General features: G+C 48.1%; 1 protein-coding gene across 1 annotated transcript in view; it reads left to right on the forward strand.

Moving 5' to 3' along the window:
* Positions 1 to 15,332, forward strand: part of LOC137215627 (transmembrane protein 51) — a 205,145-nt gene that overhangs the window by 135,335 nt on the left and 54,478 nt on the right. The window contains exons 9-14 of the mRNA XM_067721146.1: positions 1,265 to 1,354; positions 2,398 to 2,502; positions 6,031 to 6,138; positions 8,878 to 8,961; positions 9,998 to 10,150; positions 11,023 to 11,218. Coding sequence (XP_067577247.1) covers positions 1,265 to 1,354; positions 2,398 to 2,502; positions 6,031 to 6,138; positions 8,878 to 8,961; positions 9,998 to 10,150; positions 11,023 to 11,218 — 736 coding nt within the window. The remainder of the gene's footprint in view (positions 1 to 1,264; positions 1,355 to 2,397; positions 2,503 to 6,030; positions 6,139 to 8,877; positions 8,962 to 9,997; positions 10,151 to 11,022; positions 11,219 to 15,332) is intronic.

Raw genomic sequence — 15,332 nt, forward strand, 5'->3', positions numbered from 1 at the left:
GACATGTGCTATAGCTGTTTTATGTGGGGGGTGTGTGTGTGTGTGTGTGTGTGTGTGTGTGTGTGTGTGTGTGTGTTGGGGACGGGAAGGGGATGCAGAGCTGATGCTAAGTAGAGGGAATACGCAAAGACAGCACCTGCTTGGCTCTTCTGCCTCCAGAAGTGCATTTGGATGATTTATGTCCCCGTTTCCCCTTCCTCGTTGACCTTGGAATGAGGTCCCTTCTCCTCTAGCCTGTGCCGGCCAATAGCACAAGGGCTCGTCACCACCAAGGGTACTGCTCTCGTGAACATTTGAGATGCCTTTTTTTTTTTTAATGACATACATCATGTGTGTTAATTTTAGAAAAATAAGTAGATGACATTGAAAAGAAAAAATAAAAAGAGAGGAGAGGAAATGCTACCTTGAGAAATCCGTGTTAATATTTTCATGTATGTTCTTCCAGTCTTGTTTCTATATATTGCCTAGAAATCAATCAATCAATCATTTTATAGTGAATTTATACAATTTTTTAAATTTTTAAATACTTACTATTTTCCCATGCTAATAAATCAACGCTCTCATCATTGGTCTTAAAAGCTACATACTTTCTCCTGGATGTACCCAGGGTTATAAAGTGCTCTGCTGTTATGAACAACACTTGGGTTGTTTCCTCTTTTTTTTTTTTTTTCCTTCCACTGTTACTGACAATTCTGTGCAGAGCATCCTTGAAACTACAGATTTACTTATTTCTCCAGCCGTTGTCCTTAAGGTACATTCCTCAAGTGGGCATTGCTGGGTCAATAGAAGGCGCACATCCATCCTTATGCCCCTAATGCCTGTTGCCGGGCCCCCCTCGGGAAAGACGGCTCCGTTTACCCCTCCACACCAGTCGGGGCAGTTGTGTCTTTGAGATGCAACCTGCGCAAAAGCCCTGAGAGGGACCCGCGCTCACTGGTTCCGCCCCCTCCACCCTCACCGGTCACAGAGTGAAAACATCCCAATTCCTGCACCCGAAGTACCCAGACTCTACCATGCTGCATTTCCCCTGCGGTGAAGTTTGCTGGTTTTTGAAGAGGAATTTAGACGCTCTATTTCTCAGAACTCATGAGAGGGGTGAACTGGGAACGACTGCAGGATCCCGAGCTCCCATCACACAAATGGTCTCGCGTCTCAGCATTCAGAGGTGTGATGGGGTTATACAGCAGGAAACACTCCTGGGCGTGAACACAGGGACTTGGGACCCCCAGCCAAGCCCCCGTGGCCTTGTCCTTTTTCTCCACAGTGCTCAGTGCTGAAAGAAGAGTTACAGAAGGAAGATGCCCAGAATGAGCACTGGGAAGCCCAGGAGAAAGAGTTAAAGCTCTGCAAAACCGTGCGTTGAACCTCCTCACCCCTAGGTGTCCACTGAAAGCCTAGATTGTGACCTTCAGGGTTTTGGAGGGGTTCCGTGGCCCATTAGCTAGCACAAGCTCTGGGGCTTTCCGGGTGTGTGTCTGTTAATGTAGTCTCATAATTCTTTGATTTGCTAGCCTCAAAGAGATGGGTGAAAAGACCATGGAAAACATACTCTCCCCAGATTTTCTGGGCAGTTGGCTCAAGGCCCCTCATCAGGTTTCCCCTGGGTAAAGGGAAGGGAGGTGGCCACCGTATGCTGCTAGAAATTCACCGTGGTCCCTACCCCTGGACTTGTGATGCCTAGACTTTCATGATCCACTGTCACAAGTTTCATCACAGCCCTGAGCACTGTTATTAACACAACTCTTCTTTAAGTATTTTTACTTAAATACATTCAATTTTACACCAATTCATAAAAACAAAATAAAAAGCAAATGTATCACTGGCCTTGTATGGAAGGTGAACATAAAAATTAATACAATGAAAAGATGACCATCTTTGGTCATCTTTTGTAAATGTAAATGTTCACCCCCTGTACCAACCGAACCCTCGTGCACATCACCAGGCATACGTTTTCCATCCGTTGGGAAGGACGGTGCCTGGGACAGGGGCAGGAGACGTGTGCTCTTCTCTAAGTCAGGAGCACACTTCTCTGCCTCAAATGAGAAAAAAGAAAAATTTCATTGTTCTTTTCTTCCAAACTGTGCCCATTGTGTCTTCCAAACAGCCCTTATTTAGATTGAACTCAAAAATATACCCCAAGGAAAGAGATTCTAATGAGTGGATAGGTATCTTGTACTGTTTAATCCAGGATCCATGCTAATCTTCAAAAGAAACTCAAATTTTCCCTCACCCAGCACTTTCATTGCATCCATTGAAAGAAATTCTACTTTGCCTTAAAGATGTAGAATTGGCCCCCAAGGGAAGGAATTAAGCAAATCCCAGACTAGGTTTCTGCCTTAATGAACCGGATGAAATGAGTTATGAAGTTGACTTCCCTGTTGTTGGAACTCTTTTCAGCAAATCCATGACATGGAGAAAGAAATGAAGAAGCTCAGGGAAGAGCTGAAAAGGAGCTGTACCGAGCAGAGCCTGATCTCTAAGACGCTACGGGAAAAGAGCAAGGTATGGCGGGGACAGGTCGGCCTGGCAACCACTCTGGGGCAAGCACTCCACCTGCATCATCTCTGTTCATCCTCACAATGACCCCATGCAGTCTATACTGGTGTTAACCCCACTTTACAGTCGGGAAAACTGAGGCTCACAGAGGTGAAGGAAGTTAACCAAGTTCACTTGCATAAAGTAGTTGTGCAGAACTTGAATCCAGGACTGCCTGACTCCAAAGCCCCTGTGTGTAACCACTACCCTAGACTGCCTTCAAATCTTAATTGTGAAATTATCTAAGAAAGAATTGATCCATTCAATCAAGTTTGCCAATGATGTTGTTCCAACTTTAAATTCTCATATTGATTTTTTTTGTCTTTTTGTTCCATCAGTCATTGAGAATGTTTTTAAAAATCTCAACATGTTTGTAATTTGTGTGTTTCTTCTTTTACTATTAACAATTTTTGCTTTATATATTTTGAGGCTGTGTTACTAGGTGCATATAAATTTAGAATCCTAATACTTCCTGTAGAACAAAACTTTTAATCATCGTGAAATGTCCCTTTTCATCTCTATTAGTGTTTCTCCCTTAACGTCTTCTTTGTCATTTAGCTTTCTGTTGGTTAGAGTTTTCATAGCATATCTTTTTCATACTTTCTCTGTCAATTTTTGTCTTAAGTTTTAGACATATGCCTTCCAAATAGTGTATCATTTTTACAAAATCCAGTTTGACAATCTTTGACTTTTAGTCCATTTATATTATGTAATTACTCATGTGCTGGGGTTTAAATCTACCTTAATGCTCAGTACCAGTTGTACCATCTGTGCTACATTCCTTTTTCTCTCCTTTCTTGCCTCCTTCTGAGTGGATGGTTTTCTCTCATTTCTCTCATTTTCTCTCATTCCACTTTCCCCCTCTATTAGCTTGGAAATATTTCACTTTTTTACTATTCTTTTAGTAATAGTAAGACAATAGCATTCATCCTTGACTCACACACTAATTAAGTTTTTCACTCTTCTACTATTCTCTTAGTAGTCATCCTAAAGACTACAATACGCATTCTTAACTTACCAAGAGGCAATAGTAGTTGATAATTACGCCCTTCTCCTTGACAGTGCAATGAGTTTCAAACACCTTAACTTCACTTACCTCCTCCAGATTTATAAGCCATTGCTGTCATTTTCTAAACTCCTCTTGATAGTTAAAACCCCAAAAGGCATTATTAGTGTTTTTCTATAGTCAGTATCATATCCACACATTACCCTTACTGTTGCTTGTCTTTTTCTGCCTCTCTGATCATCCACCTGGGTTCATTTTTCTTGTGTCTGAAGAATACCCTTTAGTGTTTTCCCTCACTGTGGCTCTGCTGATGACAAATCCTCAGATGTGCCTGTGTGTCTGTCTGGAGATGTATATTTAACCTTCATTCTTAAAACACATTTGACAGCGTGTTGAATTCTACAATGGCGGTTCTTTTCTTTCAGCACATTGGAGGTAGCATTAGATTGTCACTATTGTCTCGTGGCTCCTATTATCTCCAGTTAGAAGTCATCTGTAAGCCTAACTGTTGTACCTTTGCATAACCTGTCTTTTTCTCCAGTTGCTTTGAAGATTGTCTTTTCCCTTGATTTCCAGAAGTTTTTTCATGGTTTATCTAGGTGTGGATTCATTTTTGTTTACCTCGTCCAGAGTTCGTAGGGGCTTCTTGAAGTCCCTGGCTTGGTGTTTTGCCTTCGTTCAGGTGCTTGGGCTCTGAACCCCATAGGCAGTGGGGAGCTACTAAGGCTTCTGAACAAGGGACTGATGCAATGACATTCGTGGACAGTAACAAGGGTGAAAATGATAGTTAAATTTCTCATGTACTAGGCATTACCCTGAACATTTCATCTCTTCATCTTCACAGCAGCGCTGTGATCTAGAAATCATCCTCCCCATTTTACAGATGAGGAAGTCAAGGCTACTAGTTACTAGTACAGGAACTAACCCAACTGCACAGTCGGTTTTGTCTGACTCCGGGTTCATCTGACTTCAGTTACCCTGGCGTAGCAAACAGCCACATGCTACTGTTTACACTGAAATTAGTCAAAATTAAATAAAATTTTAAATTCAGCTCCTCCGTCACACCAGCCACATTTCGAGTGCTCGATACGCAGATGTGGCTGGTGGCTGCCGTATCAGACAGCACAGCCTCGCTCAGAGTACCTGTATCGTTGCAGAAAGTTCTGTTGGACAGAGCTGCCTTACAGCTGGGTAACTCTCACAGTACCGTTAAGATTGCACTGGAAGACACTAAACTAGAGGCGAGGAGGCCAGTTGTCACAGGCCAGCTTGCATGTGAGAGGGATTGGAGGACAGGCGTGAGACCACCGAGTGTGAGAGAGGGAGCAGGGCGGCCGCTGAAGGTGACTCTGAGGCTTGGGGATGGGAATGGGGGCCGTTCATGGAGAACACAGATAAGGGCAGAGTCCAAGGTTGGACCTGGCTTTTGCAGCATATGAAAAAGGCTGCTGAAATAGAAGTCAGAGCGTGTTTAGACCTGGGAGAAAACTAAGGCCCAGACAGGTTAGATGACTTTTCCAAGGTAACGGAGCTGGGTAGAGGCTCTTCCACTGCACCACACTACTCAGAAGAAAGCTCTTAAGGGCTTTCCTGGGCCTTTTATTACATCCCTGTGATCCCCCTCTTCAGATCCCTAATAAACAGCCTGTGAATTGGTTTCAGCACAAAATCTTTCCATTTATTTACGAGAGTTTGCCTCATTTCCTGTTAGTGCCAGAGCCCAGGGCTCAGCAGGTACGTCCAAGAATTGAGCAGCTGCGAGGCCTACACTGGCCAGCAAAGGGTAGCGTGGAGCATTCCCAAGCCTACCGCGCGTTGACTGTTACCCAGGCAAGGGGGGAAACGTAGGCCAGCTTCTCCACCTTTAAACGCCTTCCTTTGCAGGCTGCGATTCTTAATAGACATTGCTTTAGCAAGCCTGCAGAGAGGTTTCCACCAGTGAGTGTGCTCAAAGTGGTAACGACAAATAGTTATGATAATAATCCCAATAATAACATTTCCGAGTACCCATCACGAGTTATTAGAACGAGGCTGTGCGGCGGACATTCCCGTCCACCTTTCATAGGTTACAACAGTACTTAACACACTCACAGAGCCCTTAAGCACTATTCCAAACATTGAATCCCCACAATAACTCTGTGCAGTGGTACTGGTATCATCATCCCCATTTGACAGATGAGGCCACCGAGTCACGGAGCAGTGAAATAACTTTCCCAGGGTCGTACGGCTTGTTAGGGACCGAGCTGGAATTGGAGTCTGCGGTAGGACATAGTTGAGCCCAGGGTGCAGAGCTCGGCCCCTTCCCGTAGGGGGCGACTCCCTGTGAGTTTGCCTCCACCCCGTGCGTGCCTGTGACCCCTGCCACTGGGCTGCAGCTGTCCCTACCCCTCAGGGACTCCCCCACTGCCATTAGCCCCCCCAGAAGAGTTTCCCCAGAGGGCATGATGGTCACATTAGCAGCAAAGCCCACGCTTTCATCATCCTTTCAGGTTGAAGAGAAGCTTCAGGAGGATTCCAGAAGGAAATTGCTTCAGCTGCAAGAAATGGGGAGCAGAGAAAACCTCATTAAAGCCAATTTGGAAAGGGCAGTAGGTCAGGTAGGCGCGCTGCAGAGCCCCTTCACGGGACCGTGCCCTCCACGGAATCCCGCACCCAAGCGGCCAGCAGGGATGAGAGAGGAGGAAGACGGCCGGGTTCAGCTCACCCGCTTATCTCAGGGCAGGGCTTTGTGCGGTTTCCGCGTCCCCAGTGGACGTCACTAAAGAGGCTTTTCCTTCTGGGAAGCTGCCCACTCCAGTGTCTGCTGTTGCCTGGGACCCCGACCAAGCAGCCGGTCCCAGCTCAAGGCCCGCCCCCGTGAACCAGCTGTGCACTTCCCTCTTGAGAAGGGTTTGAGCTCTTGAGCCCAGTGGTGTTTCTAGCACTTTGTCTTTCACATTTTTTGTCCTGACGTTTACAGCGATCTTTCTTCCTCTGGGCCCCCAAACAGATGCTACCGTCAGTGTCCCCAGGGAAATGCCACATTTCTTTTTGTTTGTTTGTTTGTTTTGTTTTGTTTTGTTTGGCCAAACTGCGTGGCTTGCAGGATTTTAGTTCCCCGACCAGGGATGGAACCCGTGCCCCCTGCAGTGGAAGCACGGAGTCCTAACCACTGGAGCGCCAGGGAAGTCCTGCCACTTTTCTTAATAAATTAAAACCCAGAATACCACGGCTTATGCCAGATGGAGATGGGCAGGGTGGGGAGAGGGCCATTTCCCAGGGCTCTGACCCAAGATGGCCCAGTGGCCCTTCCTCTTACACGTGGCACAGACATGAGGGCCAGAACATGCAAATGAGCCTTCACCAGAGGCTAAGGGAGAGCAAACGAGAACCCAAGATGGGGCACTGGCCCTCCAGAACACGGCCCACCGAGGGCAGCCCATCTTGGACCCCTCCACAAGGCATCCTCTCCTGGCAGCCACGGCTCCAGGGGGACCAAGAACGTTTTGCGTGTATGTGTTTGTGCTTTTCTTTTTCTGGGAGAATGAGTCCACCTCCTCACTCACTGGATTCTCAGAAGGATCTGTAAACCACCAAAAAAGGTTAAGAGCCACAATCCTTAAAGGAGCCCTCCATCCCACCCAGCCCAGCTCCCAAAGCCCTTCCGCTTGGTAGCATCCAAGCCTGAACCATCAGTGTGACCGGAATTTGTCCCACGCGCTGACCTTCAGAGGCACCCACAAGTTAAATGACGATGCTGGCCCTCAGGCGGGTTTTAAAGCCTCTTCAACCAATTTCCACACCATCACCCCCGCTGTCCTTTCTCCTTCAGGGTGCCGACCCCTCAGCAAGGCAGAGAGCCCGCCAGCCTGGGCTTCCCTCTGTGCACCTGGGCTACCCCTCACCTTGCTGGCACTCTGCACCCACAGCGCATACCCGCTTTGAGGGCATGATCTGCGCCACTTGCCGAGGGCCTGGTCATGGCTCTGACCAGGGGTCATCCAGGAAGACCCTCAGAGACACTGAGATTCCTCCAGGTCTAGACTCGAGAGAGAGAGGACGGACGAGGCTTCTCTGCGCTGCCTGGGCTTTCCTGCTTCACCCCCTTGTCTCCACAGCCCGCTCCCGGCCTGAGGTCCTGCCCTTCCCCAGGCCAGTGACCACAGGACTCAGCTCATCGTCCAGCAGGACCTGTCCCTCCCTTCCCCCACCCCCCGCCAAGCAGTCCCGTAGGGCGCCTCTGGTGGTAATGTGGGCCATCGTCCACAGGGTCCTCTCTACATAAATAACCTCTTCCTTGGGCGAGCTAGGACCCTCCCTTGGCCATGAAACCAGCAGACGACCCAGAGTCCCTCCAATCACCCGGCTGGCTTCCGGCAGGATGACTGCAGAGGTGTCCTTAGGAGAGTCACAATTCCTCTGCTTGGCTTCCCAGAGCTCCCTGGTGTGCAGCAGACTCCTGTGTCTTGGGACCTGTGGACGTTCTCATTGATTCAGTGGCCCTTATGGTCCTTCAGGGCTCTGTTATAGAGCCTTTCATGACCACATTTTGCCAGTGAGCCAAAAACCCAGGCCAAGGGCCATCGTGTTGGTAAATTTCCAGAGAAACTCGGGCTTCTTTGCCGTTCAGGTCTCATGAGCCTGGGGCATCTTGAACTCGTCATTCTCGAAGCCCTGATTTAATTTAACTGCGTTGTTTCATCATCCGTAATAAGAAGACACCAGCACCAGGGAGGCACTCAGTAAAAACTGGCTGAACTGAAGTAGAGGACTTTGAACATCTGACCTGACAGATGTTTCTGTTATAAGCATTCAATGAACATTTATTGAGTGCCTGCTGTGTGCCAATCACTGCACCAGGCTCCGGGGACCTGGAGAGGAATACAGGAGACGTCGTCTTCAGGACACAAGGTCTAAGGCACAGAATGGCAGCAGGCAGCAACTCCTTCTCTCCCCAGGCGCCCTTGCTGATTACACGAGCTGCTCGGGCTGACAGCCTCAATATTTATCTCACAGCCTGCTGCCAACGAAGCAATCACGGAAGAGCGCTCCTGGCCCTGGACTTCCCACTGGATAATCTTCCGAGAGCCCGAGACGTGTGTGTGCTGACCATGTGCGTCGGCTGGGTTAGGCGGGCACACCTGAAAAGTCATTAGAGCCTGCGGTCCCCCTCTCTTGTGTGGGCACTGCCCCTTCCGGTGAGAGGTGAAGGTGTTAATTACCCATAATGACCACTAAAGGCGTGCAGAGCCTTCTCACCGATTTCTCCCAGACCCAGCGACGGAGGCGCCTCCCCCAGCCTTGCAGCTGCAGCTGCACCACTCACCTCATCCCCCTTCCCTTTCTTTGTGCTGCAGCTGGAGCTTTTCAGAAGTCAGGTCATCAAGGCCACGTACGGACGCGTGAAACCGTTCCAGGAGAAACCCGTCTCCGATCAGCAGGTTCGTGCCTCTTCCCCGCTTTCTCCTTCAGGGACCCGGGGCTCCAGACACTGGGAGCACATGTTCCTGGCTTTTGTGGGTGGCACATATTCTTCACGCTGTTGCTACACCGTAAAGATTTGTTAGGATTTTCTGGGACTTCCTGGCTTTTAAAGTAAAAGCCAGTTAAACTCCCTTGCAGTGTTTCTGTGAAAATCCAATTAAACCACCCAGGACCGTGTCTGGTCGCCAGACCCGCACGGTTAACCTCCGTTAGTCCCGCGAGGAAAGGGGCGGCCTCAGCATGGACGGTGCGTCCTCGCTCGCTCGTTCCTTCTGAAGAGGCATATGGCAGTGAGGGTGGGCCTCTGGCTGTAACGATTGCCTTATTATTCTTCCGTTTATCCTCTCCAACCCTGGGTGTCAGCGCACGGGTCAAAAGATCACCCCACGGGCTTCTCTTGGAGAACGTCCTTTTTAGGGGCCCACAGCATCAGGCTCAGCGTGATGAGTCACTCCCAGAATGCAGAAGAATCTAGGACACACTCGTGGCCACATGACAGGCCTTTGGCTCTTAAAAACCATCTCTGATCCTGGGAAAAAGCCCTGGTGACAGAGCCGACATCCACCCTCCAGAGCCATCGCCAAAACACGCCAGGACCTCCCTCCTCTGAGCTTAAGCTGAAGCCCTCCAGGTCCCCTCCCCCCAGAGCCACCCTGCATTTTAATTTATTTATTTATTTATTTATTTTTGGCCGTGTTGGGTCTTCGTTTCTGTGCGAGGGCTCTCTCCAGCTGCGGCGAGCAGAGGCCACTCTTCATCGCGGTGCGCGAGCCTCTCACTATCGTGGCCTCTCCCGTTGCGGAGCACAGGCTCCGGACGCGCAGGCTCAGCGGCCACGGCTCACGGGCCCCGTTGCTCCGCGGCATGTGGGATCTTCCCCGACCGGGGCGCAAACCCGTGTCCCCTGCATTGGCAGGTGGACTACCAACCACTGCGCCACCAGGGAAGCCCCATCCTGCATTTTAAATCTTTTTTTTTTCTTTTTCTCACCAGTTAATAGAGAAGATCACCAGGGTCACAGAGGACAATATCAACTTTCGGCAGAAAAAGCGGACCCTGCAGAAGGAGACCCAGCTCAGCAGCTGCAAACAGGAGGAAATGACAGAGAACATCGTGAAGCTGAAGACATCCTTAGACAGTTGCCAGGTGCCCCCTTCTCCATTTCTCAGATGTCCCCTGTGTCTCGTTTTTGTGCTCCTTGTTCAGGAAATTGTCCAGCTCTGCTTTTAGTCCACCTTTTCTCTTGTTGGAGAAATCTGTTTGGGATCAGAAAACAAAGGACCTCCAGAAATGCCTCCCAGGTGAACTTGGTGTGGCCAAGGAGAAGCTGCCCGACACACTCCAAGTATTGCCTTTGGGAGGCCCCAGACCCCGGGGAAAAAAACAGCCCCGTGTTATTTCCAGAGAAACCAAAGAAACGTTCTGCTCTTTATTTGCAGTTTTCTTTTCTGTCCCAGCAGCGGAAGGCTGCTCTTAGCCTTGTTGCCTTTGACTTTGGAGGAGATGCGACCAGAGGGTCTGGCAGAGCCCCCACTTCGTGGCCCCCACGCAGGGGTCCAGCTTATCACATCAGGCAGCTGCTTATGCTTTCTCTGGAAACACGCAGCTACTATTTGGGGAGTCTGTGCAAGTGCTGGCTTGTCAGCACTCTTTCAAATCAGGAAACCGCACTTTATGACCAGCTTGTGTGTTGATCTCAGCAAGAATTCTGTAGCCAGATTTGGTTCTCGTTTCAGCCAAATCGTCCTTGGCAATTTGGCTTTGGAAGTGCCTACACCTAAACAAAGGGTCTCTTTGACCATCCAGGGTCCAAATTAGAGTGCACATGAAATAAAAGCTGCCTCCTTCCTTCCGCCCCCCAAAAAACGCAAGTAGAACTGGACCGTCACAGGGCGGCCAACATACGGCGCTGCCTGCTTCACGGGCACGTCAGGAACACTGCTCTTCGCGGGTCACAACCGTCAGGTGCTATTTCTGGCGATGGTGCCCGGGCTCCTCACGACCTCATCTCTTTCCAGGCGTGCATGAAAATGTCTTGCTGTAGCAGTGACCTGAAGAAGGAGGTCGACCTCCTGCAGCACCTGCAGGTGAGCCCACCTGTCTCAGGGCTCCAGAAGGTGGCGCTGGACATCTTGCGCCTGTCACTGTCCTGGCTGGAGGAAACGGAGCATCTCCTCCACGAGGTGGGGATCCAGTTCTCCAGCTCCGACAAAGGTGATTGCAACTCTTTTCTCACATAGTTAGTTGCATGACTGAAATATTGCGCTGAATCTGATCACGATGGGACATCTGTTGAGGGAGCCTTCTTAGGTATGTGGCCAAGTGTTCCCTTCTCCAGACTTCACTTTGCTTCACCACTTGAGAAGCAGTGTTCCTGGAAAAAAGTATACAAGTGAGACGTGATTACTGGAGAAAAATGAGACGCAACAGAGGCAAAAGGAAAAATCGAAATTATGCTAAATCTTCTCTCTCCGAAGTAACCATATATATACATATATATAGTAGAGACTTCTTTAGAGCAGTTTTATGTTCATGGCAAAATTGAGAGGATGATACAGAGCTTTCCCAGGTAGCCCCTGTCCCCACTCATACACAGCCTCCCCCATTATCAACATCAGCACCAGAGAGGTGCAGTTGTTAGAACTGATGAACCTACATTGACGCATCATAATCACCCAAAGTCCATGGTTTACATTAGGGTTCACTCTTTTTTTTAAATCTTAATTTTATTGGAGTGTAGTTGATTTACAGTGCTGTGTAGGGTTCACTCTTGGTGTTGCCCATCCTATGGGTTTGGGCTTGGACAAATGTGTGATGACACGTATCCACCATTATAATGTCATACAGAATCGTTTCACTGCCCTGGCCTTTCTCACCTTCTGAGATGGCCCACGCTCTGCCTGTGGAGTGTGTTTCTCTCTAAATAAATCCACTTCTTACCTATCACTTTGGCTCTCACTGAATTCTTTCTGCGATGAGACATCAACAACCTGAGCTTCATTAAGTCCTGCAACCAGCAGGTCCACCAATAATGAGGCCAACCCCGGAGAGGAACCAGAGGCCCTGTAAGTCACGATTCTCCACCGGGAAGGTGGTCCAGTCCTGAAGGTGCCTTTGACCCCAAACCTACTGCCATAAGCAGAAGCCAGGGAGCACGGTGGGGGATGTGGTTCAGATCAGGCTATCTCTGAGCAGATGGGCGGATTCTGTGCACAAAGCCCTGGTATTAGGTCAACTCGATTTATGAGTTTCACTTCTCAGGTCACTGTATAACTACCTAGTAACAGAAAGTACAGAGAATTCATTCAAAGCCACCGTGGAGTCCATAGAGGGGAAGTGGGGTGGGTGAAGTTACAGATCAGGGACATGGGAATAAAGCAAAATGATGATTACCCATAAACCAGAATATCTGATATTCTAGAAATTGAGGAAAGTAAAGCTACAAGTTTAACAAAATAAAAAGAAGCAAAGGAGAAGCCAACTTCAAAGCCAGCCTATGCAATTCCTCCACGGCAGCGCACGTCTGTCTGACTGAAGCCTGGCTCTGCTGTTCCTCAGTGCCTTCCTATTAGTGTCTTAAGTAATCAACATCTCCAGTAATCCCTCTGCAGTGTTCAGGAATTCACCTCGTCATGGGGAAACTTGTGGTTTGAGGACTTATGTTTTTTGCAAAACTTTTCTTTTCAAAACTGGACATTTTTATTCCAAATAAAAGAAACTTATCCAAAAAAAAAAAAGAATAGTTTCACTGCCTGAAAATCCTCTGTGCTCCCTCCCTGCGCCCCCCCAGCCCCTGGCAACCACAGATCTTTTTACCGTCACCATAGTTTTTGCCTTTTCCAGGATATCCTGTAGTTGGAATCATACAACTTTTCAGATTAGTTTCTTTTATTTAGTAATATGCATTTTTGTTTCCTCCAAGTCTTTTCATGGCTTGATAGCTCTTTTTTTTTTTTAAGTCCCAAATAATAGTCCATTATCCATTCACCCACTGAAGGATATCCTGGTGGCTTCCAAGTTTAGGCAGTTATGAATAAAGCTGCCATAAACGTCCATGTGCAGGGTTTTGTGTGGACATGTTTTCAATTCCTTTGAGTAAATACCAAGGGCGCGGTTGCTGAATCGTGTGGTTAGAGTACATTTAGGTTTTTTTTTTAATTCATTAATTTAATTTTATTTATTTTTGGCTGTGTTGGGTCTTCATTGCTGCGCGCGGGCTTTCTCTAGTTGCCGTGAGCAGGCACTACTCTTCCTTGCGGTGCACGGTCTTCTCGTTGCAGTGGCTTCTCTTGTTGCGTTGCATGGGCTCTAGGCGCGCAGGCTTCAGTAGTTGTAGCACATGGGCTCAGTAGTTGTGGCTCGCGGGCTCTAGAGCACAGGCTCAGTAGTTGTGGCGTGTGGGCTTAATTGCTTCGCAGCATGTGGGATCTTCCCAGACCAGGGCTTGAACCTGTGTCCCTTGCATTGGCAGGTGGATTCTTAACCACTACACCACCAGGGAAGTCCCTAGAGTACATTTAGTTTTTAAGAAAACCACAAAACTCTTTTCCAAAGTGGCTGTTTTGCGTTCCCACCAACAATGAATAAGAGTTCCTTTTGCTTCACATCCATGTTAGCGTTTGGTATTGTCACTACTATCATATTTTGTGTGTAACTTCCAAGGCATTTTCCCATGGAAAGAGCTGTGTGATTCTAAGCAAGTTACTTCCCCTCTCTTTGCCTGTTTCTTTACCTGTAAAATGGGGATAATAGGGAATTCTCACCCCTTAGAATTGTGAGGATTAAAATGCATTGATATCTATAAAGTACTTAGAATAGTACCTGGCATAAAATAGGCACTACCTACATACATGTATTGATTTTTTAACTTTACAAAAGAATAATGTCATATTATACCCAATTTCCTTTAGTTTCGTTCCTAACAGTACATCAGGAACACCCTTCCATGTCAACACACACAGACCTACATCATCGCTGTCACTGATGGCAAGGAATCCCATCCTGTAGGATGTACCATAATTTATTTAGCCAGTCCTCTATCATGGGCATTTAAGTTGTTTCCAGTTTTTCATGCTTAATAGATGAGGCTGACATAAATATTATTCACACATACCTGTTCATCTTTTTATCATCCTAGATGTGGAAGGATATGAACCACTGTCATTCAACAAAGATTTATCGCAGGCCTCCTAGATACCAGGCACAGTGCAGGATGGAGATATAATGGGGTCAGAAACAGGTAGAACCCAGGTCACGGAGTATATGGATGTTGGCTGTAAAATTCCTCCCTCTTCGCTGTACATTTGAAATCTTTCATAACACAATGTTGGGGAGCTAACAGACACTATCCCTGAGCTTGTAGATCTTACGGTCTCAGGGAGGAATAGGGTGGGGCATTAAGTGAAAAATCACTCACATGTAAAACTTTAATCGTGACAGTTGCTTTGAAGGAGAAGTGCAGGGCTCTGACCTGGTCAGGGACGGCAGGGCACCTGCAGGATGCATAGGAGTTATTTGCCAAAGAGGGGAGGGGAGGGCATTCTCATGGTGGGGCCGGGGGCTTGCAGAGCCCTGGTAAGAAGCTCTGCTTTAACCTGAGAGCAGAGAGAAGCCCATGAAAGGTTTTAAGTAAGGAACTGATGGAACAGGCTTAGCATTTGGAGACAGTCATCTTGGCCACAAGTGGAAAATGTACAGGAAGGTGGCCAGCACAGAACCCCGGGAGAGCAGTTAGGAGGCTGTCACAAGACACGATGGTGGCCCTCACTGTGGCAATGGAGGGGATGGAGCAAGAGAGAAGATTCCAGGGGCATTTAAGAGATGAATCAACAGGCCTCAGTGATGGAGTTAGATGTGGCTAGAAGGGAAGTGATGGAGAGAAAGGGGGTTACAGATCTCCAGGTTTCTGGCTCGTGTTAAAAGTACAGATGTGGTTCCTTCACTAAAATCCAGAGTAAGGAATGCCGCAGGAGGACCAGGTTTGAGGGGGAAGATGAGTGTGAGGTGCCTGTAGACATCCAAAGTGAGGTGCCAAGGACGCAGCTGTCACCCTGGATGTCCAACCATATCAGTGATGTGGCCCCGGAACCCAGAAGAACATGTGCCACATAGCGGGTGCTTAGTCAGATGGGATGGATGGACGGGTGGATGGATGGAGGATGACTAAAGCCATACGTGTGAATGGTATCACTAGGAAGAAAGTGGTGAATGAGAAGGGAGAGCCCAGGGCCACACCTGGGAAACTCCAACATTTATTATTGATCCTTCTTGCCAAATCGCTCTCCAGAGAGGCTGCACAAATTTGACATTCTTACAATAATGAATAGAG

The sequence above is a fragment of the Pseudorca crassidens genome, chromosome 2 (assembly GCF_039906515.1).
Source record: "Pseudorca crassidens isolate mPseCra1 chromosome 2, mPseCra1.hap1, whole genome shotgun sequence".
Classification (NCBI taxonomy): Eukaryota; Metazoa; Chordata; class Mammalia; order Artiodactyla; family Delphinidae; genus Pseudorca; species Pseudorca crassidens.